General features: G+C 49.4%; 2 protein-coding genes and 2 long non-coding RNA genes across 8 annotated transcripts in view; 2 read left to right on the forward strand and 2 right to left on the reverse strand.

The window, feature by feature from the left end:
* Positions 1-2,359, reverse strand: Pnma1 (paraneoplastic antigen MA1). The gene has a single exon (NM_027438.3). It carries the CDS (start codon positions 1,795-1,797, stop codon positions 736-738), a length of 1,062 nt encoding a protein of 353 aa, NP_081714.2. The 5' UTR covers positions 1,798-2,359; the 3' UTR covers positions 1-735.
* Positions 2,360-3,037: 678 nt separating this feature from the next.
* Positions 3,038-25,999, reverse strand: part of Mideas (mitotic deacetylase associated SANT domain protein) — a 69,714-nt gene continuing 46,752 nt past the window's right edge. For all 4 annotated transcript variants that reach the window (NM_001163501.1, NM_001163502.1, XM_030246705.1 and 1 more), the window contains exons 3-13: positions 25,330-25,629; positions 16,126-16,471; positions 14,349-14,415; positions 13,745-13,887; positions 13,520-13,623; positions 12,846-12,921; positions 12,125-12,213; positions 10,297-10,446; positions 8,765-8,977; positions 6,705-6,901; positions 3,038-6,431 (exon numbers count right to left, since the gene is read on the reverse strand). In NM_001163501.1, the coding sequence (NP_001156973.1) occupies positions 6,272-6,431; positions 6,705-6,901; positions 8,765-8,977; positions 10,297-10,446; positions 12,125-12,213; positions 12,846-12,921; positions 13,520-13,623; positions 13,745-13,887; positions 14,349-14,415; positions 16,126-16,471; positions 25,330-25,629 (1,845 nt within the window). In that variant the 3' untranslated portion in view covers positions 3,038-6,271. The remainder of the gene's footprint in view (positions 6,432-6,704; positions 6,902-8,764; positions 8,978-10,296; positions 10,447-12,124; positions 12,214-12,845; positions 12,922-13,519; positions 13,624-13,744; positions 13,888-14,348; positions 14,416-16,125; positions 16,472-25,329; positions 25,630-25,999) is intronic.
* Positions 12,210-14,629, forward strand: Gm40476. Its single transcript, XR_872873.3, has 2 exons — positions 12,210-12,532; positions 14,462-14,629. It is a non-coding gene; the product is annotated as a predicted gene, 40476 (long non-coding RNA).
* Positions 16,943-22,979, forward strand: Gm40475. Of its 2 annotated transcripts, XR_003950095.1 has the most exons (3): positions 16,943-18,313; positions 18,767-18,929; positions 19,482-22,979. It is a non-coding gene; the product is annotated as a predicted gene, 40475 (long non-coding RNA). The 2 variants fall into 2 exon arrangements; XR_872872.3 differs by having other exon boundaries at positions 18,767-22,979.

Here is a 25,999-nt window from a genome sequence, read left to right on the forward strand (position 1 = left end):
TGAGAATTTTCAAATTTTTATTTGTATACATCTATTCAATAACTTCAAACTTAGAACCCTTAGCGCTGACCAATTATTAAATGACTAGTCTTTGAAGTGGGGGAAGTGTAGACTGGCCACGGCCACTCCCCCTAGGACTTCTGTCTTCCACCGTGAGGAACTGATTGTGCAGCTCGGTAAAGGCCTGGTTTTTTCTAACATGCCACTTTTAGTCCGAGGATCCTTTTCAGGGAAACTGATTCCAGCGTTGAGCCGTGAGGAATTAGAAATCCGCATTTTTCAAGATGAGTAATATCTTCTAATAGAATCACATTCTTTCCATCGATACAAATTGGGAACAATTTACAGTAAAACCATCCACAGTGTTAGTAACAAACACAAGAGTTTGTACTGTACAGTCTGTGAACCTGGTGCGCGGTTAGCATCAGAACCTGCAGCTTCGCAACCACCTTGACAGGAAGTGTCACAGCTTCACGTTTGTGCACAGCTGTCAGAGATGTCGCCAGGAGGGCTGGCATCAAGCATTCACTTTAGGCAGTAAGGACCACCTTTACCGTTGCAGCTCCTGACAATCACACACTTCTGTGAATGTTACAGGAATATGCGGGCCTGACTTCCCCATCCCATCCCTCAGGAAACAAAACCAAGCCAGGAGGAGGCTGGGTGCTTGCTTTGAGTGGCAGGCTTACTAAAACGTCACAGGTATATCAAAAGCAGCCTGGCCAGTCCTAGGACTCAGAAGTGCCCCTCCAGGCCTAGCTGCAAGAGGGCGGCCTCGGCCTCCTCCTCCTCCTTCTTGGCTTCCTCCTCTCGAATCTGCACCAGTAACTGGAAGAGGTTGGGTGCAGGCCCTTCCTCAGCCCCGGCCAGCCACAACTGCCTTCGGAGGGCCCCACTGTGGTTAGCCCCAGCGATGACCTGCTCCAAGCGAGCCTGGTTCACGTTATCTTTATCAATGACCCCCTTGTCTACTACCTTTTGCAGCAGAGGCTCCAGACGGATAACATACGAAGATAACTTTTCTCCTGGGTTCTGGTAAGTGTTCAGAAATCTGACCTGTGCATCTCTAGAGCTCTCCACACTCCCAAAGACCTGCTCAAGAGCCTTCAGGCATTCTGCGGTCGTTATGGCGGCGTTGTTGGTCTTGAGGATGCGGATGACGTCAGCAGCGGGGCCTCTCAAACTCTCCATCAACCGCCGTCTCTTTTCTATATCCGACACCTGCCATTCCTCTATGATTTCATTTGAGTGCTCCAGCCAGGAATCAAAGGTTTCCTCGCCAGGCCCGGGAATGTCCTTCCCGGAGAATAACGTCAGCTTCTTATACCATATGGACTCAACAAGAGGTTGAATAACATTATCCAAAATATAGTTGAGCATCTCTGCTGGCATTTCCGGGCCTGGAGCTGGAGCAGGGTTCTGAAACCCAAGCACACGAGCAACATCTTGCACGGTCCACCCTTCCCTAGCTAGAAAGAGGTGCAGCCTTTCCAAAAAAACTGCGTCGGAAGTGGGGGGTTTAAACACCACTTTCCAGAGCCCTCCTTTGCCTGGCATCTCCCTGGGTATCAGGGAGTAATCCACTGCCCCAGTGAGCTCTAACAAGGCTGCTTTAGCATTTTCTTCCCTCCAGAACATTCTCCCCAGCACTCGATAGGATACCTGGGGCATCGCAGCTTGGAGGGTCTCTTCAATTTCGGTCTCATCACAGTTCACAGGGATCCCCCAGACCAACAGAGCTCTCTGAGAGTTCACATCCATTCCCCTGCACCAGTCTTCCAATAGTGTCATAGCCATTTCACCCAACTATTAAAAGTGCCAGTTCTACAGACACTGCTTGGACTGGCTCACGAGGCTATAGGGCCTAGGACAATACAACATGCTCTCCTCCCCCGGTAGGCCAGGGGGCGACAAGCTTCAGGCAACCACAATTACCAAAAGACACCAGAGTTCCTTCTTGTCCCTTCCGGGTCCCAAGTCAGGGTCGGGAGCCACGGGACACTCCGCCTATCACTCGAATGTCGCCCCCTTTGGTCCGGGCAGGGAGGGCTGAACTGGCTGCAGCTGTGTCTGGCGTCACCGCTTAAAGAGAGGGAGCAAGGTGGGCTCAAGACTGATGACTCCGGGCGGGAGATGGCTGGGTGCGGTCGCGGGGCGTGGCAGCTCCTCCCACCTCTCCCCGGCACGCCGGCGGGCTGAGGGTCACGCGAGGCCGTGGCTTGGCTACGTGGGGAGAGGCGGCACTCCGAGCACCGGGAACCCAAGCGGCAGGAAGCACGGGATGGGGGAGAAACTCGGCTGGAGGCAGCTCTGCCTAGCGCTTATGTCCGCGCGCTCCCGCAACGGCCGGCGTGCAGCTGCAGTGGAGGGCGGAACCGGTCCGCTTGTCTCCCCCAGTGTCACCGTGACAACTGTGTCCATGACGACGCGAGATACGCGGGCTCCAGAGGATCTGGCGGTTGCTATGGTGCCAAGAAGGGGTTTGAGGAGTCTATTCTATGACGGCGCATTTCTTTTTACACCCCCCCCCCCGCCTTCCCTGATTCTTTCTTAGCTATTGCTACGCATGCTTTATTTAATTTTGCCGTGGATTTAAGCTGGCTTTATTGATACGCATCTACCACGACGGACTTATCTCATATTGCTCATCCATTCTATGAATTCAGTCTTTAACTCTGACTTCCGGGAACCACCTGATCCCACTCTGCAACTACTTGGTTCCTCCCCACAAAACTAGGAAAGAGAATTCCATCTACTGGTTCCTGTGAGTGTCTGACTTGGCTTTCTTGTTTAAAGTGTGTGTGTGTGTGTGTGTGTGTGTGTGTGTGTGTGTGTACACAAAACCCCGTGACTACTTACCTTTGTAGCCAGGCAAACTGCAAACATATTGCCTTCTTATCCTTACTGAGTATACAAGATAGCAAAACAGAATGTTTATGGCCCCGAAAAGGCGGGTAAGTTCTCTTCAAGCAAAACAAGGCCTATCAGTCCCAGACGGCAAAAACACCCCTATAAGAATGTGGTATTCAACAATGAATTTTTTTTAAAACCTTATTTAATAAAAGGTCTTAAGATACAGAACATTCAAAAGTAAATAAGTTACATAGGTACATTACAATCACAGCAAGATTCTCTTTAGTGTATTAATTTTTTTTTTATAAAAAGCACACAAAAAATAAAATTTTCAGTCTGGTCTATCACAACTGTACACAAAGAGGTAATATTTATATTTATATATATATATATATGTACACTATTTTAATATGTAACAGTCTTTTTTAAAAAGAGTGCCACAGGCAACAAACACATGAAAGGCAGTGTCTGACCATTTTGTTTCAAAATAAAAGGAATATACTTACTTTATGCTATTAAAATATTTGTACACTAATTACAGACTGTCAAGGCTGTTCTGTGCTCCATCCTCTCCAGCAAGGCCTTTAACGTAAGAGACAAATGAGGAAAAGTTCTAACAGCTGCAATTTTTTTTTTTTTGAGGCAACAAACACAGCCAAATGTGGGTTAGACACAACTGTTTTTATATAAAAATATGCATACTTCCTGTAAAAACCTAAGGGGTTAGGCTTTGCCAGTCTAGTAATAAATAATAACCCAGAACAGTGAGCCCCAATAAAAACATTTCAACAGCTGAGGCTTGAGTACTATTGCACTCTTCCTCCTCTGTCTTTAACATCTGGCACATGAGAAGAAAGAGGTTGGGTGACTGAGGCAGTTAAATATAGGCAATCCCTTTAGACATCATGAGCACAGGGCCTCTGTGCCGGGGTGGGAGGTGGGGCGGCAAGGACGGTGGGTGGGTGGGTACTTTAGCTCTAAGGGGGCTGCTGAAGGCTTGGAGGACAGCAGTGAGGGCAAGAGACCTCAGAGATGGCCCAGAACACAGGCACGGTCAGTGTCATGGCCTTCTCTGAATGCAGGTGGAAGCTGGGGGACAGGCAGGGTGACACTGTATAGGGACGTTATTGTCAAACAGGGAGCTCTGAATAGAAAGAACAACAAAAGCCAAGCCCAGTGTGTTCGTACGAGAAAGCACCAGTAAGGACGCGCCTGCGCCAGCCTCCGGCCGCACGTGCATCTCCGCTTTGAACTAGTTCAGTTTCCACACGGGCGCGCTGGAGCATGGGCCCCTCTAAAACAGTGTCTGGTGGGATCACTACCTAAAGGTACCATCTTTATCCCCCCACCCCCACCCCGGCTATAGTCATCTGGTCTCTGTGAACTTAGAAAAGTTCTTGCTTTTTTGCTGTTTTTAATTAAGATTTCTAAGGATTAGTTGGTACCACTGAGCAGAGGAGTCTCATGTGGCTGAAGGATCTCATGTGGCTGCTATCACCTGTCCACCAAGGGGCCTGAGCCAGATATGGTTTAAATAGAAAAGAACCTTGGGAAACCTAAGTGGCACTTTGGGGCTGAGCTGTGAAGGCACGCGTTATAGAAGTGATTTAGAAGAGATCCTAAACTTGTTGCCCTCCTGCTTCTAGAGGGTACCACATTTTTGTAATCCCGGGACTTCGAGCTGATAGAAGCCTATGAAGGAAACAAACCGGGGAAACTGAAGGTTAAGGTAACTGTCTAGGTATCTAGGGGGACAGGTTTGTTATTTCCACCCGCAGCTCTCTCATAGAACCATACTAATGTGTAAATGAATGTAAGAAATACCCAATAGTCTACAGCTTCAAAACAAAACCCCATCTCTATTTCCAATTCCCAACGGGCTGTAGGCTATTTCCGCTCCTTACTAACATTCTAAACAGTCAGACACACGGTCACTTAAGACTCTCTTTTGTACAACTAAAATTAAGTGATGATATCAGAAAAGTGGCTTTAGGCCCCTACTGAACTGGAAAGCGAAGGGGACTCTAGAACATTCCAACCCTTCAGTAATTCCAAGCCAAATATGGTTTCTTCAAGCCAGAATCGAGGCTGATAACCAAAACTAGAATTCTGGCCTCTTGCCAACTCCCTCGAGCATTTGAAAGTACAGAAAAGGCAGGACAGAGACCTGCCTTTGACCTCACCCACATCTGCTGGCTTCCTGTGACTGATAACACTCCCCGCCTTCCCAGCCCGATCAGTTTCTGTCATTCCTGCGGCCAAGAGCCACAAGGTAAGGGACCCCAGGGCCATGGAACTGGGGGAGGGCTTGGGGATGCCAAAAAGGTGCCTTATTTTGGGATAAATGCACTTGGACCTCTGGAAAGCAAGAGGCCCCTGGTCCCTGAGGATGTTAAAACTTAAATATTAAAAAAAATAAATAAATAGTTCCCAAATGACAACAAGCCACAGAATGAAGGCTCCTGTCTAATCTAGTTAGGAGACATCACCCTCCCAGGGAAGAATCCAGCAAACTCCAGCATGCCGTATTGGGGGGAGGGAGGACTGTGAATATCAACATTGAGTGGGGTGCGGTGGGATCAGCTGGCAGCTACTGAGAACTCGACAGGCAAGAAGGAAGCTGGCACCAAAGAGCAGGCCAGGCCTCTCTAGGACCTGCTTGAGGCTCCTTTAGCAGCCTCCGGGACTCAAAGGTATAAAATGCTAGTCATGAGTTTGTCAAAAGATCTCTCGGGCAGAGCTCTGCATCTTCTGGCCTCTGAACAGTTCCTCTCCGTGTAGTAGGCTGAGAGCAGGGCACGAACTCCAAACTTCTGAGAAAACTTTGACAGCCCCAGACGGGCTGTTAACAAGCAGCAAAGGGGTTGAAAATAGCCCTCCGAGATACGCCTAAGGAAGTGGGGACCTCCAGACGGGATTGTTGGAGCAACTCCGGCCTGAGCATGACAGCACAAGGACAACACAGGTGTTAAGGCCACCGCTCTCTAAGGAGTCCCTCTGGGGGCTTAGATAAAAGTCTGCACAGCCTTCCAGGTCCTCTGCGGAAGGAGGAACAATGCTGCCATGGGGCGAGCTTGTGCTTGGCTTGCCGTGGTGGCTTACTAAGGACCTGGGATGAAAGAGGCACAGATGCAACAGCAGAGATCAGAGAAGCAGCTGTAGAGCTCTAGCCCATTCCAAGTGGCCCGGCCTCTCTAGGCTCCGGGAAAGCAGAACTCGGGACCAACCAGATACTGAGAGAACTGGATCCTGCAGCCCTTAACACTGTCCTTGGCCTTTGTAAATAAAAGAGCCGGTTTATTTTTCATTATCGGGTTTGTTCTGCAGAGCAAAGTCCAAGTGACCCTCTCCTGGCCCCTTCTAGAGGTTCCAGGGACTGGGGTGCTGGGGAGCCCGGCAATAGGATCCAGCAGGGTCCTCAGCCCTTCTCCCCTTCGCCGCTCTCTTCTCTCAGCGCCTGCTGATGTGCGGCGGCCGCTGCAGCCTCCTTCTCCTTCAGCCTCAGAGCTGCGGCCTTCTTCTCTTGCTCTGCGTGACTCTTCATGTGAGCACTGCGGCTCTTCACCTTGTAAAACACCCTGCGGCGGGCAGGAAGGGCTCCGATGAGAGAGTCACCCCTCCACTCTCCTCCCTCAAACCCCAGCCGGTCCACCTAGCCCCTACCCTTGCCCCGCCCACTCGGGAAGTTCCCGCCCCGCCCCTTCATATCATGCCTGCCTCATGACGCCATTACCCTGGAAACCCACTGAGCTGATCAAAAAAAGCAGATCCGGGGCCCCGCCCCCAGCAGCGTCAAAGTCCCTGCCCTAACATTAATGGGTTCCTCTGAAGACAAGGAAGGGACTTCTTACCTGCCGCACTTTTTACAAGGGAAGGTGTTCTCCTGGTTCTGGGTTTTATTAAATGCCTCGGCTTTTTTCTTCTTCTCTGTGAAAGGCAGTGCCCTTCGGGACTTCCCCGGCCCCTCCCTCGGCTTCTCTGAGGTCTGGATACCTGCAGACCCCGGGGCGTTGGGCTCATGGCTCCGGAGAATGAGAACGTCATTGGCCTGGAGACAAGCAACAAACAGGGCGTGTCTTAGAGGCAAGTGTGAAGGTGAGGTTCTGGCATCTGAAGAAACAGAGGGCCCTAAAAAGTCACACATCCCTGCCAAATGGTCAGGGACAGGACCTGCTGGCTGCTTCCAGGAGGCCTCTGCAGCTGGCACTATCACAGAGTGGCTGACACAGTAATTCTGTGCCACACTCTGGCAGCTATAGGCATCAATACTGACTCTGTGTTCACGGTTTTTGGTTTTTTTTTGTTTTGTTTTTTGACATTTAGTGCAATCATATCGCCATGCCAGAGAGACATGCGTTCACATAATGTGTTAGGTGATAGGAAGTCAGCTCCTCCAACAGGAGCCCTGTCTCCAGAAAGGGACAGATGTGGCAGTCACTTGCTGAGGAAGTACTAGGAGGGGAAAAAGAAGAGAAAGAACAGGTATCAGAGAGCAGAGGAACCATGGTGTGCACCCCAAGGACGTTTAAAGGCCTGCATTCATCTCAGGCCAGGAACCCCAAATGGCCATCAGAAGCGATAAACGTGCCCTCTGTCACCCCTCGGACAGCAGACACTGCACACTCCTGGCAGGCTGGCAGCCCAGCAGGAGGCACACAGGTGTGTCTGGCTGACAGGAGTCCTGCAGGGAGAGTGTGCACACTTCCCCATCTCTGCGACTTCCTGGAGAATTTTCCCTGGGAAGCTAAAATGAGATGCCATGCTTAGTCTATGAACGGGCAGACCACAAAGACCTGGGCTGTACCTAGAGCCAGGTCCAATGGCATCTCTGCCCCTGATTTCCCTCATGCTCTCAGTGGGAGTTAGCGTTGTGCAGTTACTATGAGGAATCAGTGAGATAGCAGACATGAAACAGAGAACATACAGGGCCCCACCCACCCACCTTTTTTTTTTTTTTTTTTTTTTGGTTTTTTGAGACAGGGTTTCTCTGTTTAGCCCTGGCTGTCCTGGGACTCACTTTGTAGACCAGGCTGGAAAATATGTTGATTTTTAATGGTTCCTTTTTGGTTTTTTGAGACAGGGTTTCTCTGTGTAGCCTTGGCTGTCCTGGAACTCACTCTGTAGACCAGGCTGGCCTTGAACTCAGAAATCCGCCTGCCTCTGCCTCCCAAGTGCTGAGATTAAAGGTGTGCGCCACCACCACCCGGCCACAGGGCCATTTTAAAAAAAGATTTATCATTAAACACTGTATTTATTTATTATAAGTACACTGTAACTGACTTCAGACACACCAGAAAAGGGCATCAGGTGGTTACAGGTGGTTGTGAGCCACTGTGTGGCTGCTGGGATTTGAACTCAGGACCTTCAGAAGAGCAGTTAGTGCTCTTACCCGCTGAGCCATCTCTCCAGCCCTACTCCAGACAGTCTTGCCAGGCTCATGTTCTAGGGGAGCCATGAGTGAGCTGCAGCTTATGAGTGCTTCCCCTACCGCACAACTACTGGGTTTTCACAAGGCCTGTTTCCTCTGAATCTCAGACACAGAAACACTTACATAGTATGTGCATGCATGTGTGTATATATACATACATATAATATGCATGCATATACATACATGTATATACATATAATTACATACAATTATACTTTTTGTATTGGAAAGATAAACCACAGTCTGAATCAGGCTGTCCACAAGCTACATCACCTTCAACCCCAGTTTGCTTAGCTGTAAAGTGAGCTTCATCATAGTCCGTCCTCAACCACACAGGGTTGAGACCCAAGGAAGTTAAGGGCATAAAGGACCTGGTCTATAACCATGAGGGTCACCAAAGTCTTGCTGTCCTCCCACCCACACCTCAGGCCTCGCTCAGCCTTCCTGCCCTGCCCTCAGGGAATAAAGGTGGAGGTCACTTACCGCCTCATTGGCCTGTAGTGTCTGTGTAGCTTTGACGGCAGCGGCCCGCCGGCAGCGCTCACGCCCCTCCTCCTGCTCTCCCTTCTCCTGGGTGTCTGGCACCTCCTCCTCCCCCTCCTTCCTGGGTTCTGTCACTTCTCTCTTAGGCTCCAGCCTCTCTTCACTTGGGGACTCTCTTCTGGGAGGAGGCACCCTTGGGAACTTCTGAGAAGTCTATGGGGGACAAGAATGAACCCAGTCATTCCAGAGTGCAGACTCTGATCCACCCAAGGCTCTGAAGCACCTGCGGGGTCTGCAGTCCTGTCTTGGCCCAGTCCAGCCTCTTGTACTGAGACTCTGTCATAAGTCACAGCTTCCCTATGGCCAGTTGGCCCGGAAAGAGGATGATAGTCTTGACCCTGGGTGCCCTCTGGGTGAGACTGAGCCAGGGATATGGAGGGAACTTGCCAGGATCCACAAACCACCTGGCCTCCTGGAGAGATGCCCAGAATCTTTTGAGCACCCTTTGGACACAGTGACCTCGTGTGCCAGGCAGTAGCTCTGAGCTCCAATTTAACTGTCTGTGATACTTTATCTCCATTCCCCATCTATAATATGGGGACCAAAATACTCCCTCATCTCAAAGCAGAACACCACCAAATCTTGCCTTGTAACCTAGAGACAAGGTCAAGAGGATTTCTGGGCACAAAATTAAATCACAGTGTCTCTCAAAGACCACGTCAGGGTTGGTGTTAATGTGCCTCTTCCCTAGACTTGATAATCTGCCTAAATGAGAAGCCAGCCCTGTCTCAGAGGCCTGGCAAGCAACTGCAGCGTGTAGCTGGCATTTAGTGACAGGGTTTGGTTTTCATGTGGACTTATTTTTCCCAGTACCTTCTATTTATAGGCAACAATACTGGTTTCTATTTATGATTGTAATATAAAGCTTCCCTTTTGAGAAAAAGAGTGGGCTGACTCAAAAAAAAAATTAATAATAAAAGTTGTGTGGGGGGCTGGAGAGATGGCTCAGCGGTTAAGAGCACTGACTGCTCTTCTGAAGGTCCTAAGTTCAAATCTCAGCAACCACATGGTGGCTCACAACCATCTGTACAGCTACAGTGTACAGATATATGAATACATAAAATAAATAAATAAATAAATCTTTTAAAAAAAAAGTTGTGTGAGACGTGACAGAAACAGTAATTGTGGTGTGTGTTAACGCACAGACAAAGCAGAAATCATAAAGGTGGTACAAGAAGAGCTGGAGCCCAGAAGTGACCTTGGTGGTCTGCTCAGAAGAGGCAGTAAGCCAAAGCTGTGCCGCCGACTCTCCAGTGTTCAGCATCAGCACCATCACTGCGACCGCGACAGTCGATACCGGAGAGAGCTCAAAAGGGCCAGGGCCTGGGGCACCAGCTCCCGGGAGCTGCCAGGGACCTGCTCTCCTCCTCTGTCAGCCCTGTATAAACCCCAGGAGAGTCCTCAGGCCTCCAGTTAGGTCCTGGCCTAAGGTGTTACCCAGAGTGATGCAGCAGAGCCGGGGAAGGACTCACCTTAACGTCCACCTCAACCTCCTCTTGGCCTGACTTCTCGTCACCGATATCCAGGTCGCCGAAGGTGAGCGTCCCGTTGCGGCCGATTTTCACCTGTTTCTTGTAGGTGTAGTAGAATTCCACGCACTGGGCCACAGTCTTGGTCTGGATCTGAATTAAAGCCGCATGGAGGTCAGGGGGAGCCCATGTGGCTCACCTTTCTCATCTCTTCACGTTCCCTTTAAGCCTTAGGCAAAAGACTAAATCCCAAACCCCAATTCTCAGTGCCTACTCCACAATGAATCTCTGACCAATGCAATTAACGGAGGCTTCTGCAGCACTTCAGTGAAGGCCCAGAAGTTCTGGGTAGACTTGACTGTGGACTCGATATTAGAGGGCCGTGACCTGCGAGAGTCCCAGTACAAGAGGCTGCACTGGGCCAGGAGGGGCTCAGGAGGCCCGGCTGGGTCAGAATCTGTAACTAGCAGTGTAAGTGAACTCGTTCTTATCCCTCTAACTTCTTGCAAGTTCACCTGGCTCCTCCCGGGGTCCCCAGGTGAAAGAAAGAGGGCACATCATTCTAATTTTTGCTTTTCAATGTATGCATTAAGTAATGTGATGTCTGAACCACTAGGCCATCTCCACGGGCCTCTCACTGTGCCTTTAAATTGCTTGCCAATGCTCAGGGAAGTTTTAATTGAAAATAATCCTCTGGCCCTGTGCTAGGCACTGAACATATGGTCTGAACATGGCTAGGCGAATGCTCTACCATTAAATAGTACTTCCAATCCTACCCACCCCCATTTTAAATTTTGAGAGTCTCACTAAGTTATCTAGGCTGACCTTGAACTCATTTTTTTTTTAGTAGCCCAGGTTTGAACTTGTAATCTTCCTACCTCACCCACCCTCCTCCCCAAATAGCCATGATTGCAGGCTTATACATCCAGGCTCAGCTATAGCTTACTTTAAACGATTTGGTGAAACAGAAAGGGGGGGGGGGGGGCTAGAGGAGATAGCTCTGTGTATTTCCTGGGTCTGTGTTTAGATGCAGAGAGAGAAAGAAACAAAAACAAGACAAATGGTAAACCCCAGAAAGGCATTAATTAATGGGTGGTCATGGAATTACTCTTCTCCATTTTCTATACATTTGAAAACTTCAAAGTATCTGGACACCTTCCACATCCAAAGCCAGCCCCAATTACAGCCCCAATACAGCAGTGCATCCCCGCTCCCCCCTGCCCCCCCTTCATCAATCAGGGGAATGGATCCAATTCTCTCCAGGGAGCAGTGCAAAGTAAGAGAGAGAAGTGTCACAGTGTCTTCATGTCCAGGAGGATTTGGGGACAGCCTAAAGAGGAAGCAGAAGGCCCTTACCTTGCTAACTGCCACCAAAGGCCTGTACATCCTAAGGTGACCCCCCCCCCACACACCCCTTCCTAATTTCTGTCTTTCCATGTGTGCAGAATAAGTGATGTGATGTGTGATACTAGAGCACAGATCATCTCCATGGTCCTCCTCAACGCTGGCATCCAGCTCTCCTATTTCAGAGTCTAAGGGACCACTGGGTTTGGTTTGGCCAATACACTCCCATATAAGGCCTGTTTTCTCTTGCCTCCTCTACTTGCCTGCTAGGTTCAGCCTTATCTAGGCTTAAAGTCCCGAGAGCTCAGAAGTCAGTGGAGGATCCTCTGTGGAGCTGTGGTTTTTCAAACTGCCTCTGAAGCTACTTAAGAGCAGTGACCTAGCCACAGTGATAGGGGCCGAACTCAGGCACACTCGACGAACACCCTGCCATATCTGGCCACTTGCCGAGTGACCACAGGAGCCCCCCTCACTCGCCCCTGCTCACCAGCTTCTGCACCAGGAAGAAATCTTTCTTATAGATGGCAATGCCCTTGTTGAACAGCTTCCTCTCAGCCGTCTTCCACTGGTCAGAGCCTGCAGGGCAAAGAGGGGGCCAGGTTGTGACTCGGGCAGGAACATGAGCATCCGCCCTGCAAGGCGTGAGTCTGCTTTGGTTCCGTACTCCCGGCTTCCTGAAGCCTCCCTCTCCCTGCTTGTCAGGTGTGAACGACCATCGGAACCCTGCCTTTCCAGGCCTGAGAAAGACTAAAGGCTGTAAGGTGGAAACAACCTTTCGGGGCTGGCTCTGCCTGGTACAGACAAAAGGGAACCTAATCGAGGCTTCTGGGATCACGTGACTGTGTTCATGCCTCTCTTACAGTACAGCGTCCAGAATAAGACAAGCGCTGTAAGGGTAAGTTCCAGGTACCTGACATCAGTTTGGATCGCACATCCTAGGTTTGACCTTTGACCTCTGTACCTGGTGACTAGGGTTTTTTTTTTTTTTTCTTTTCTTTTTGGCCTCAGTTGCCTACCCACTTCAGGCTTCCCCTCAAGGGCATGGGAGCCCCAAGAGAGTGACATTGATATTAGTTTCCTTGCTCTGACTGTTGGCTGACTGCCTGTCCCAACTCTCATTCAGGGCTGTGTCTCAGCCCTGAGCAGGAACCCATGGATGCTGGAGAGCTTTGAGGCTCTGGGCCCCGTGACCACCCAGTCAGGCCTACCTGTGTAGTGATATGTCGCCAGTGGGTGATTGTGAGGCCGCAGGGGCTTCCTCAGTAGCAGCTTATTCAGCGCCTCCTGGAGGGGAAGAAAGGGCAGTCAGGAAGCTGGAAGATTCGCATGACATGAGTGACCCAGGCTAGGGAACATGTGGAGAGCCTCCTCCAGTGGCTGGGTAGAGTAGTCACTTACTCTTGCCTGGCCTAAGTGCTGAGAGACAGGGCACATGGGAGTATGGTAAAAATCACAGGAAGTGGGGTGCTGAAGACTCGGGTCGTAAGACCATTGCAGGCGTACTTTAAGGAAACCACAGCCATCATTGCCCTCGGTGGCAATCCTGTCTGAGAGTGGGGGGATCTACTAATGTAGAATCAGGGAACGGACTCAACAGTAGGGCCTTGCACACCCAGCCAGGGTTTGAGACTAGAGTTCCCTTAGGCCAAACTCCAATAGCCTCTTCCTTGCTCAGACACCCCCCGCTGTAACTGCCTCGAATCACCACACCACGTCATCCCCATACTGAGGAGGCCAAGGCAAGGCAGACAGCCATGATTTAGGGGTAGGGGTTGGGGGAGGGGAAATAAAATTTTATACCACCAAGCCTGGTTCTGGCAGCAGGTAGGGAGAAACCTGCACTTGCTTTCTTAAAGGACCCCCCCGCCAGGATTTTCCTTACCAGGATGTCCCCCCGGGACTCATGCAGATAGTGCAGGGCCAGCTCCTGGTTGGTGCCGGCCCCAGGGAAAATGCTTGAACAGGCAGCTGTCAGCAGGTCATCCACTGGACTCACCAGAAGCATTGGGAGAACAGGAAATCAAGTTAGGGCTGGCTCCTGCAGGACCCAGCCCACCCATCTGCCCACCAGCCCGCCATGCCTTGCTCCCTGGAGATCTCTCCTTACCTTGTCTCTGCTTCTCCCAGCTGCTCTCAAGATGTTCCCATGGCTGCCACACCAAGTCAGCCTTATGGGGGTCAAAAGCTGCCAGCGCTCGGTCTCTCATCATGGGGATTTCTGCCTGGAACCGGGTCCCGACGTTGATTCGTCTGCAGGGGTAGAAGGGCAGGGAGTAAGGCCTCACACTGTGAGAACCTGATTTTCTCCCAAGGATGGGAAGAAAACGGTACAGCTGGCAGATGCGGAGTGCAGTAAAGCCATAGTTGGGTGTAGGGAATGTAGCTTCTGGGAGACAGTGAAGACAGCCTGGCCTGGGGCATGACTCCATACTTGACAGATCAGGAGAGACTCTTGGACCCTCCCGCCCAGCTCTCCCTCATGACAAATTCGAGCCAACTTGTTCCTTCCCTTCCCTCTCTCTGCAACGTCCACACAAAAGCTGGCAGAAGACAAGAGAGGCCAGGATAGACTACAGAAGCTCAGAGAGTCTGGCTCTAAGAAGGCCCCACAGAACCCTCCCCTTGCTCAGGGAACCCAGTGCTAATCTGCAATGCATTGGGCCCACCTGGGCACCCACACATCATGGGCCTGGGGCAGGGGCTGCACTTACGGTTCGATGCTCACAGGGGTGGCCTCCCCCATCACAGAGAGGACAGGCGGGGTGACTTCAGAGCTATCTACGAGCAAAGAACAAATTGGTAAATGGCCTCTTCCTCCCTTCAGGAAAACACTCCTGTCCTAGACTGCTGTCCTGCATGCAAGAGTCACAGCGGTGACTCATTGAGTACACTCGGAACCCAGGCACCCTCTGTCCTTGCTCTGCAATCTGACGACTGTGCAACTCCGGCCCCGTATTAAACATGTGAGTGCCTCAGTTTTCACATCTGCAAAAGGGGTTCGTTCTTTCTGTCTCCTGTAGGTAATGAGATGTGTGAGTTAAAAAAGAGCCTGGCACTCCACAACTATCAGCTATCAGCACAACCCCCAGAAGCCCAGCCCCAGCTTCCAGGAGCTCTCTCTGCACACGCTGCAGTATAGAGCTATGTTTTACTTTTGTTTTGTTCTATCAAAGAGGCCGGGACGAAGCATACCAGGGAGATGTCAAAGGCCTCTTTATAATTATCTTTTCATCTTCTCTCTGGATTTTTTTTTTTGAGGGGGAGGGGGAGGGGCCTCACCTTTCTCCAAGTTAATCTTAAAGCCTGACTGGATGAAAACACTCCCTTAATCACAACAAAACAACACACAAAACCTCTGCTGCTGCCCCCTGCAACGTGAGTGAGACAAAGTCTGCCCCCCCTCGGCTGTTTCAGGCAGTTCCCTGTGCTCCCACCCCATGACCCAGGCTCTCACCCCAACCTCACGGCCCTCACTCCCCCGCTCAGCCCCACTCCACGCCTTCAGTGCCTGCCCCTCCCACTCTGCAGTTCGAGCTCAGCTATGGCTCCACCCTCTCCCAAATTCTTCCCTTATCTATCCAGGAGGCTGCCACACAGGTTAGAAACTTGGTGTCGGCCTCATTCACTGCCTGCTGGTCCCACACTGCTAGGAGCCTCTGCTTTTTCTGTCTCCCAAGCTTTCTTGTCAATTCCCCAATGATCCCACCGTGCACTTTCTTTAGACTAGATAATGGTACCCATACATTCTTGGAGCCTGCACAGGATCCAGTGTGAGGTTTTACACACAATGCTCAGTAAACACTTGCTGGCCACACTGACTGATACCTTGTTGGCTCTGCTCTGTGATTTCCAACCCAAACCAAGCCAGAGAAAGAAACTTCTTCCCAGGTAAGCAAAACCTGTGCTTGCCAACACCAGGCAATTTCCATCCACAGACACCAGGAGGCACCAGAGAACTACACCATGGGTGGTATCTGGGGTCAGAGGTTAACTGGGAGAAGACTGCACCTGCGCCGGTCTGCTGTAAGGGGTCAGGTGATCCCACTTTCCAAAAGGAAAGAACCCCTTTGCAAAATGGACATTTTTAAGCCTCACAACACCAGGGCCTGTTCTTGACCAAAACGTATCAACAAGCCCAGGAGACCAGGTCAGCCACCTACTATGAATAATGCTAATGTAACTGATCCCCACCACAGCCTGAGGAGGGAGCTATTAGATTGAATCGTAAGGAACTGCTGTTTGTGGATCAGCTGAGTATCAGCAGCCAAGCATGACTAATCAAATCCTGATCCTTGCTGAATATTGAACGAACTGGGGTCTGAGCAGTTGGACTTGCAGGTCTGACAGTAAAGGGTGGACAGAGGATGAGAATCCAAACAGGAGGACCAACCAGCATCACTCCACTCCACTCCAGGGGGAGATAGCAGAGGTCGTCCTCCAGCCCCCAGTCCCCTATAACCCGCCACCACAGCCACCAGGGTCACTTACTAGAGCGGAGCAGGGTTCGATGGGCACTCTTTGGCGTGATAGGAGGAGGGGCCGGGATGTTGCTGGTTGATATGATGGCATTGAAGTAGAGGCCAGAGCCTTCCCGGACGGGGCTGAGAATGGGGGGTGGTGTGTAAGGGGGGGGCTCAAAGCTCCGCTCAGAGGGGTGGTCAGCAAGGCGCACGGGAGAGCGCAGGTGGCTCTGGTAAGGGGTGATGTTGGAGTAGACAGGAGGGGCGATGAAAGTGCCCGCCTTGGTGGGGATGATGAGGGGCTCCGGCCGCGGCCGCTGCTTTGGTTTCCGCATGGAAGGCTCCCCTTCCAACTTGACGTTCAGGTCTTCAGCCTGGAGAAGAAAACAAAATGAAGAGGCTCGGCCTCTTGTGGCCCCAGAAACCTGTCGTCTTGGAAGACGGAGAAAGCTTCGAAGCTCGGCTTATTGCCCCACCAGACAGTCACAGGCTAGCAAACCTCCCAGGAGGCCACGGTGAGGGGTTTAGGTTGAGGAAGCTGTCTGTCCTACTTTTACTTTTCTCTCTTTTCTTTTTAAAAAGATTTATCTATTCATTTCACATATGTGGTACACTGTCACTGTCTTCAGACACACCAGAAGGTGGCATCGGATGCCCATTACAGATGGTTTGTGAGCCACCATGTGGCTGCTGGGATTTGAACTCAGGACCTCTGGAACAGCAGTCAGTGCTCTTAACCACGGAGATATCTCCTCACTTTTTTTTTTTTTTTTTTTCTGAGACAGGGTTTCTCTGTGTAGTCCTGGCTGTCCTGGAACTCACTTTGTAGACCAGACTGGCCTCGAACTCAGAAATAAATCCGCCTGCCTCTGCCTCCCGAGTGATGGGATTAAAGGCGTGTGCCACCACGCCCGGCCATCCTCACCTTTAATGTGAGACTAGAACAGGAAATGCCTACCAGACCTGGGAGCTATGAAGATTAAACCAACCAGTCAGTATGTGGAAATGAATAAGCACATTTGTTTTTTGTGGGTGGAGATCAAATCCTTGGCCTTGCGTATGCTGGGCAAACACTACCCTACTGAGCAAAATCCCCGACCCACAGCACTTCTCCCTCTACCCTGGCGTTCAGATCCTCGGCCTAGAGAGGGCAGCAGAGCACAGGCGGCCCAGCCTCCTATGTAGCGATATGAGTGGATATATGGAAATCAATATTGTGTGGTTGCAATAACAGTTCTGTCACTACTGATGTCCAGAGTCTGTATGGGAGAGAAGCCCGAGTTTTGTGCCAAAACCTCAGCTAAGGCGTGACAGTCAGAAGATCTGCTACTATCAGAAGGTAGCTCACCCATGTTGTCAGAGGCTGGCCTTCCTAGCTTGCCCTTCTATATGGTATGCCTTATGAGCGTCTACTGAACAGAAAGCAGGGCCATCAAGAGAGAGCCTTTCTTAGTCCACGCTAACACTCTCCAAGGGGAAGCAGCAACTACGGCATCTCTGGTCACATAGTAAACAAAGGTCGGTCAAGTTGGCTCGAGTGCTGCAGGCTCTCCCCGCTTCAAGGATCCAGCTCCTTCAAGCTCATTCCAGCCAAGGGGGGCTCTCCTGCTGAGGCCCGGGCATGACCTTTTCTTTCTGTGTGTTCTCATGCTCCTTCTACGAATTAGGACAAACGGAGAATGTTCATCCCTCTGCCGGTAGGGGAACAGTAATGGCTACACAGGAGGAAACTGCAGAGGAGCCATGCTGCTTGCGTTTGTCAGTTTGACATCAACCAAACAGAGCAAGGAGGAGGGGCTCTCAGTTCAGAAACTGCCTCCATTAGATAGGCCTGAGGACAAGTCTATGGGAGAATCTCCTCAACTTCTAATTGATGGAGGAGGCCCAGGCCTCTGTGGGCAATCTCGCCCCTGGGCAGGTGGTCCTGGGTTCTCTAGGAAGGCAGCTGAGTGAGTCATGATGACCAAGGCAGTGAGCAGCATCCCTCCATGACCTCTGCATCAGCTCCTGCCTCCAGGTTCCTGCCTGCGTTCCTGTGCTGACTTCCCTCATGTCCGACTGTAAACTACAGGATAAAATAAACTCTTCCCTCCGCCACGGGTTGCTTTTGGTTTTAGCATTTATCACAGCAACAGAAAACTAACTACATCTGGAGCTAAAGGCCTCCCCCGCTGTGCCAGACAATCCTATACAAAACCAGCTCCAACTATTTACAGGTAAGAGATTTAAACTGTTCGGAGTATTTTTGACCTTCAAGTTGTGACAATGCTATTGAGACTATTTTTAAAAGAAAGGAGTGGGGGGGGGGTGGTTGGAGACAGGGAAGAAAGGAAGGAGGGAGGGAAGGAAGGAGGGAGGGAAGGAAGGCAGGGCAGGCAGGCAGGTAGGCATGCAAATAGACCATATGTATGTATTCTGATGCAAGCCAAACATATTTATGAATGAAATGTTACAATATGAAATGCGCCTCAGAATGATTCAGGGTCATGAGAGTACAGATAAAGCAAGATTGGCTGTATTCTGATAGAATTATGAGACCTGGGGGACAACTATGCATTCAGTCACGAGACCCTTCTCTGTTTTTATGAATGATTGGAAATGTCTACAATACAAAGAAACATACTAAATAAACAAATAACAAAATATAACAACACCCCCCCCATATCAAGCCACAGAACAAGACCCCAGAAAGCAGACAGTTTGGGGCTAACTCTCCTGCAGGATCTCTCAGTAATCTCGGAGCCCTCTGGTATAGCCAAACTCCTCAAAGGCAATGACTCAGAAGATGTGATCTAGGGTCAGCTCTGCCATTAGCTGGCCATCTGACCTCAGGTAAGTCTAAGGCTTGTGGCGATTTGCGGTTTGGTGATGGGAACAGAACCTGAGACCAGCACATGTTAGGCAAGTGCCCTACCATTTATTAAGCTACAGAGCCCCCCAGTGCTACAGTTGAATATCATTTGCACCCCAAGTTCACAGTCATGGGGGTTTAATCCTCAAAGCCTGACGTTAACAGTAGGAAGAAGGCGGAGACTGAAGTCTGGGTGGTATTTAGAGGCAAGCAGGTGATTTATTGGCGTTACGTAAGGTCATCAGAGTGGAGCCACCATTGTCCAGTCCTGTGTGGACCAGAAGAATACAGACAGAGACACACAGATGACAGACACGTGTGTTCCCTATCTTTTTCCCCTATGAAGCACTGCAATGATCTTGGAACTCTGCCTGTCTGCCTGCAGGTTGATTGCCCCCAGAAAAGGCCCCTGGACCTTGTTTCTCTAGAATGAGCTAACCTCTTCATTATGTTAGCCTGCCTCGGGTGTTTTGTTAGAGTGAGGAGAAGCAGGCTAATGCAGTCTCTTGCCTTTTCTGGACCCGTTTCCTCAGGTATGAAATGGAGACACCGACTAGTTTCTCTGGCTCCTTCCTACCCTCTGTCAAGACAAGCTACCAGGCCTCAACTTCCAGCCTCCAACGTACTTTCCCCACCACAGAGAAGACCTCAGAGATCCGATGAGCTTGAGTCAATTACCTCACAATGATCTTAAAGGCCCTGTCTCTTTCCTATTATAGAGAACAAGCATGCAGGCCAGCTCTTCAACAGAATAAACAGGAAATCTGAACTGAATGGAAAAAAACATTCCCGGAGATATCAGAACAAACAGCTTGACAAAGAATTAAAGACCCAAGACCTGAGGTGGATGTGGGGTCAAACGGGCAAGCCCAGCCTCTTAGCTGCCTTGTGCCTGCAGGTGAACGTTATTACTTGGAGAAGCAACTGGGGGGGGGGGGGGGCGCAGCATGAGGGCTAGGCAGAGTTTGACAGCTCCAAAAACTACCAGAATAAAAGCTGTGGCTCAGAATAACAGCAAGTGGCAAACAGGCTTGTCCTTACATGGAAGAATGCTTAAATCACCTCATCTGTTTCTGATTAAGTAAAAGTGACTCAGGATTGCTAGAGCCCTTTGCTGCCCAGCAGAAGTCAAGAGAAACGCTCTTGGGAAGACTCGAAGAGACACAGGCACACAGACACACACAGACAGGCACACCCACTGGCTTTTCAGGTCAATTTTAACAAGTGGCCATGAAGTCATGGCTTCAGATCTAGCAAATAAAATGGCATATAAAGATGAATTCTTCTAGATGGCAGGAAGATGTTAGAGACGGCTTTAAATTAACGTCCTGGGTGCGAACGTGTTAATTGAGCACTATTGAAGAGAAAAAAAGATTTTACACAAAAAGCAAGCATGGCTTAGCTGGGAACAGCTTGGTGGCAGAAGTGTTGACAGGAAAACATCAGGACATGAGTTTGGATCCCCAGAATCCACATAGAAAAGCCAGATGTGGTGGCAAACATCTGTAATCTCAAGGCTAGGGAGGTGGCGGCTGGGGGATCCCTGGGGCCCGCTCACCAGCCAGTCTGTGACTGAAGCATTGAGAGATGGGTTCTGTGAGAGATCCCATCTGAAAAACGCTGGTGGAACATAACTGAGAAAGACATCTAACATTCTCTTCTGGCCATCACAGGCGCGCACACACACACACACACACACAAGCACGCACATCTGCACACATGTGCACACATATACACGAACACACAAGTGCTGCGGTTATTTATCTACTTTCAAGATCTAGTATCTTGAAGAGAAAAAACAAACAGACAAACAAACAAAAACAAACAAAAAAAACAATAACGGGTCTAAAGAGGTGGCTCAGCAGTTAAGAGAACTGGCTGCTCTTCCAGTGGATCCAGGTTCAATTCCCAGCACCCAGAGGGTGACTCCCAACTAACTGTAACTCCGGTCCCAAGGGAACTGATACCCTCTCTTCCAGCCTCCATGAGCACCAGGCCCATATGTGGTACATAGACATCCATGCAGGCAAAACACCCATTCACATACACAATAAACAAGCAAGCAAGCAAGCAAACAAACCTGAGAAGAGGAAACAGTAGTAGCAGCAGCAGCAGCCATGCAGTGGTGGCACACACCTTTAATCCCTCCAGAGGCCGAGGCAGGCAGATCTCTGTGAGTTCAAGGCCAGTCCTGGTCTTTAGACTAGATCCAGAAGAGTCGAGACTACACAGAGAAATCCTGCCTCAAAAACAAACAAAAAGCAAAAAGCAAAAAAGCAGCAGTGGCCATATTAAGAGTACCTTTGTGTTGGGAGCTGGTGCTAATGAACTACCTTCCATTGCACAATCCCAACCTTGGTCTGTTAAAAGAAGCTGTGGCTGGGTAGACAGCTCAGCTAGTAAAGTACTTGTCCTGTAAGTGTGAGGACCCGAGTTTGGACCCACGTAAGGTCCAGCAGACATGGCATCTCTGCCTGCAATCCCAGCACTCCTATGGAAAGTGGAGACAGAGAACCCCGGGAAGCTGGACCAACCAGCCTGATGACACTCACAGCTGCAAACAGTGACACTATGGCAATCAAGCGGGAGGTGCAGATGAACACAGAGAGTGCCCTCTGACTTCCTCGTGCAGGACGGCACACGTGCTCACGTACATACGTATACATTTTTTTGTTTGTTTGTTTGTTTGTTTTTCGAGACAGGGTTTCTCTGTGTAGCCCTGGCTGTCCTGGAACTCAGAAATCCACCTGCCTCTGACTCCCGAGAGCTGGGATTAAAGGCGTGCGCCACCACGCCCAGCTTTTTTTTTTTAAAGGTGGGCTAGTTGGCTCAGTGAGTGAAGGCACTTGCTACCAAGCCTGACAACTTGAATTCAATCCCTGGAACCACACAGCGAGAGGAGAAAACCGACTCACACAAATTGTCCCCCGATACACACCACGGCAGGCACACACTCACACATACACTTCCCAAAAATAAAGCAGATGCTTTTGTTTTGTTTTGAAGAACAAAACCTAAGAAAAAAAAAAAGTAACAGCGGGGCTGGAGACATGGCTCAGTAGTTAAGAGCACTGACTGCTCTTCCAGAGGTCCTGAGTTCAATTCCCAGCAACCACATGGTGGCTCATAACTATCTGTAATGGGATCTGATGCCCTCTTCTGGTGTGTCTGAAGACAGCAATAGTGTACTCATATACATAAAATAAATATATAAATAATTCTTTTTTTAAAAAAAAGTAACAACAACAACAACAACAAAGTAGAGAGGTGGGGGCAGAGAAAGTTATTGTAAAGTCAAAGCCAACCTCAGGCTCATTTTTTCCTTTGGAGACAGGTGCCCTCTATAAAATTCAGGTTGGCCTAAAACTCCAAGACCAGGATGTCCTGAGCTCCGAGATCCACAGCTTGGGAATTAAAGGTGTTCGCCACCAGGCCCAGCTCACAGTCAGACATCTTGCATACACAGTATGATGCTATGATTTGATGTGGTTTGTCCTCCCAGGGTCTACAGAGCAGAGGCCTGGTCCTCAGAGTAGGGTGTTGAATGGCAGAACTTTAAGCCACTGGGGCCGTAGCCAAGTGGGGAGCATGGCCTTTGGAAGACACTGCTGCTGCTGAAGAACTGAGTTAGCTCTCAAGCAAGCAAGCTGTTAAAAAGGACAGACCTGGGCTGGAGAGATGGCTCAGCGGTTAGGAGCACTGATTACTCTTCCAGAGGTCCTGATTCTAATTCCCAGCAACCACACAGTGGCTCACAACCATCTGATGTGTCTGAATAGAGTAACAGTGTACTCACATACATGAAATTAATAAATAAATCTTTTTTTTTTAAAAAAAAAGGACAGGCCTGTGCTTTCTATCTGTCTGTCTCTGTCATGCCATCTGCTATATTATGCAGGAGCCAAGAGGGCCCTTACTAGAGGCTGAAAGTACAAAACCATTTAATCTTGGACTTTTAACATCTAAGACCATAATCTGGATAAACGTCTTTAAAAAAAAAAAAAAAAAAAAACACCAGCTTATTATTTTAATACAGCAACATAATATGAACTAATATACTTGAAATTTAATTTAAAGACAACCTGACTGATACACAAGGAAGTACGATGTGACCTGAAAATTAGGAAATGCCAGTGTGCTAGTGCACACCCATGATCCCGGCATAAAGGAGGCAGAGGCAGGAGGATCTCTGAGAGTTTGAGGCCAGCCCAGTCTATGGAGTTCCAGGACAGCAGGATTGCAAAGTTCCAAGAAACTTTGTTTTGAAACACAAAATAAATAGGAAAGCCTGAACACAAAGTGGTGGGACCTTTAAGTACTGACAGACAACGACTACAGGCCTAAGACCCACGGCACTCAGCAAAGTTATCCTTTATAAAGGAGACCAAAGGAGGCACTTTCCAGAAATCAAAAATCAGTAAAACTCATCATTAGCAGACTCACACCAAAGAAAAGCAAGTTCTTCAAGTAACACATAACCTATCCAAGATAGATATCCAAGAGCTGGACATATGAAACAGGAAATCAGCAAGAAATGGCACGAGTAAATGGGTAGATCCAAGTACACCCGTGTTCTGTTGAGGACAAATATACGAAAATTAAAATACCTGCCAATAATTCTTCAAGCTAGGGATTGGCAGGAAATGGAGTTAAAACCTTCTAGGAACTCTGTTCTGTCCAGGAAGTGGTGAAAGTCCTTACATTATATTTCAGTAAGTCAAAGCTACATACTGTTTAAGTCTCTAGGGGTCTCCTCAAGCAGGGAATTAAACTCTATGCCATAAGCAGTCACTGTGTATACCACAGGAGCTTCTCTTCTAGACATCTAAAGGGTGTTAGCCATGTGATATCCCTCAGGGAACTGAGAAAACTGCAGAAATCCAGGTAAAGTAACCACCAACAGAGAAATAAGTCTATAACTAATGCATTGTATATAACTAACTAATACGTTGTATATAACTAACTAATACATTGTATATAACTAACTAATACATTGTTGCCGGGAGTGACAACCCCAGTCAACTGAAAGCACAAGACACACAGACATACACACACACACACACACACACATACTCGGCAGTACAAACAAGACAGGATGACATCAGCAGAACCTAACAGCAGGTGACAGAGCTCGACCTAGGTGTATCAGGAACTACATGAAGCTGTGCTTTCGTGCTTCCATCTGGGAGGCTACAAAGGCAGGACTCCCAGGCAGACAGCCCAGTGAGGGGCTGCTCCCAAGGGCTGGAGATGGAATGAGGACTGCGAAACCCAAGTTCAGTAAAAACTGGAGATACGAATTCAGTAGCCTATTGGGCAACACCACGGCTTTCATTGCTCCATTAATTTATTTCTCTTAGAATACTGCTAAGTGACCAGATCTTAAATGTTCACACACACACACACACACACACACACACACACACAAATAAGGATAAGAGATAATGACTATGCTAACTACCTTGGTTTAGCAGTTCTACTACATATATCCATACATGTATATATAAAAAACATTGTAGAACATGCATTTAACTAGTTTAATTAGTTAAAAAAAAGAACTGTACGTGGGACAGACAAGGTTACCGGAGCAGGAAATAGCAAAGCGAGATTATTTACTACTTGAAATCGTTCCGAAAGGATACAGAGAAGATGTAGCGGAAGGACAGAAAGACACGTGCTGCTCACAGAACAGATACTACTGATGAAAAGAAACTTCTCTCAGCAAGTCTCACGCTGGGCCAAACGTGCACACCCCTAAAGCATCAAAAAGCAGGGACAGAGTACAGGAAACACCACCGCTTGGCTCAGAACTGAACACACAGGCAAACACTTCTGCACCCCAGAAGCTAGCTCAGGACCTTCCCCAGGAGCCATTATCACCTCCTGACTGGCAACCACAACAGATCCACAAGCTAGACTCTCCTGATGACCACCACCTCAAGTATAAAACTACCTCAGACCCTCTGTGTATTTCTGTACAAGTTTGATTTGGAAAATAAAAAAACAGTATCTCCCTGATATGTGGGAAGATGGCTCAGTGGTTAAGAGCACTGGCTGCTCTTTCAGAGGACGGGGACCCCATTCTCAGCACCCACATGGTGGCTTATACTCTCCATAACCGCAATTCCAAGGGCACCCACCACATGTGTGTGGGAAAGAGTCACAGAATATAAAACTATTTTTAAAATTTTTACCGGGCTGGACATAGTGACACATATTCTTAATCCCAGCACTCAGAAGGTAGAGGCGGATCTCTGTGAGTTCAAGGCCAGCTTGGTCTACACAGTAAGTTCCAGGACAGCCAGAACTACACAGAGACCTTGTCTCAGGAAAACAAAACAAAACAAAACATGAACGAAGGAAAATAGCATCCTCTCATACCTGAGCTGCAGCATCTGTCCCGGGAACTCGGGTGGACCGCCTGCGGGTCACGATGACTGACGGCTTGTGCTCGGTGGGGTACTGCTCAAGACCAGTCCCATCCTCGTCAGCACCTCCGACTTGGGCCACCTCAGTTGGACCCACAGTCCTCACGGGAACAGACACAGGAATGATGAGGGGTACCATCCCACTCTCCTCCCGAGCTCTCTTGGCGGCTAAGGCAGGCTCGGAAAACTCCACGCCACACCTGGAAGTTGTGGCCAACACGCTTTTCCGCTTCTCCTCAGAGCCATTGGCATCCTGGGTAAGAGGGAGATTGGGGAGAGGGGGTGGCAGTGAGGTTCAGGAGTTGAGCCCCTGTTTGCTGACCTAGGAATCCCATTCAGGCCAGCAACTCAACCACTTACTGGTTGGTCTTTGACAGCCTGGCACTTCCTAGGCCATCCCTCTTCCTATACCTTTCAAATCTTCTCCACCCCCTCCCTTCTGCCTGGCTGTGCCACCCTGGCCTGAAGCAGCAGATTCCAGGTGGTCATCAGTCCACAGGTGGCTTGCAGATGTTGCATCTAGCCTATGGGGTGCGGCATGTAACCAAGCATCTCGCTGTGGCAAGATGAAGGAGTGGGGGTGGGGAGCGGTTTGCAGCTATTTTCTCACAGGTATCTGGCTG

Source organism: Mus musculus, chromosome 12, assembly GCF_000001635.26.
Source record: "Mus musculus strain C57BL/6J chromosome 12, GRCm38.p6 C57BL/6J".
Taxonomy (NCBI): Eukaryota; Metazoa; Chordata; class Mammalia; order Rodentia; family Muridae; genus Mus; species Mus musculus.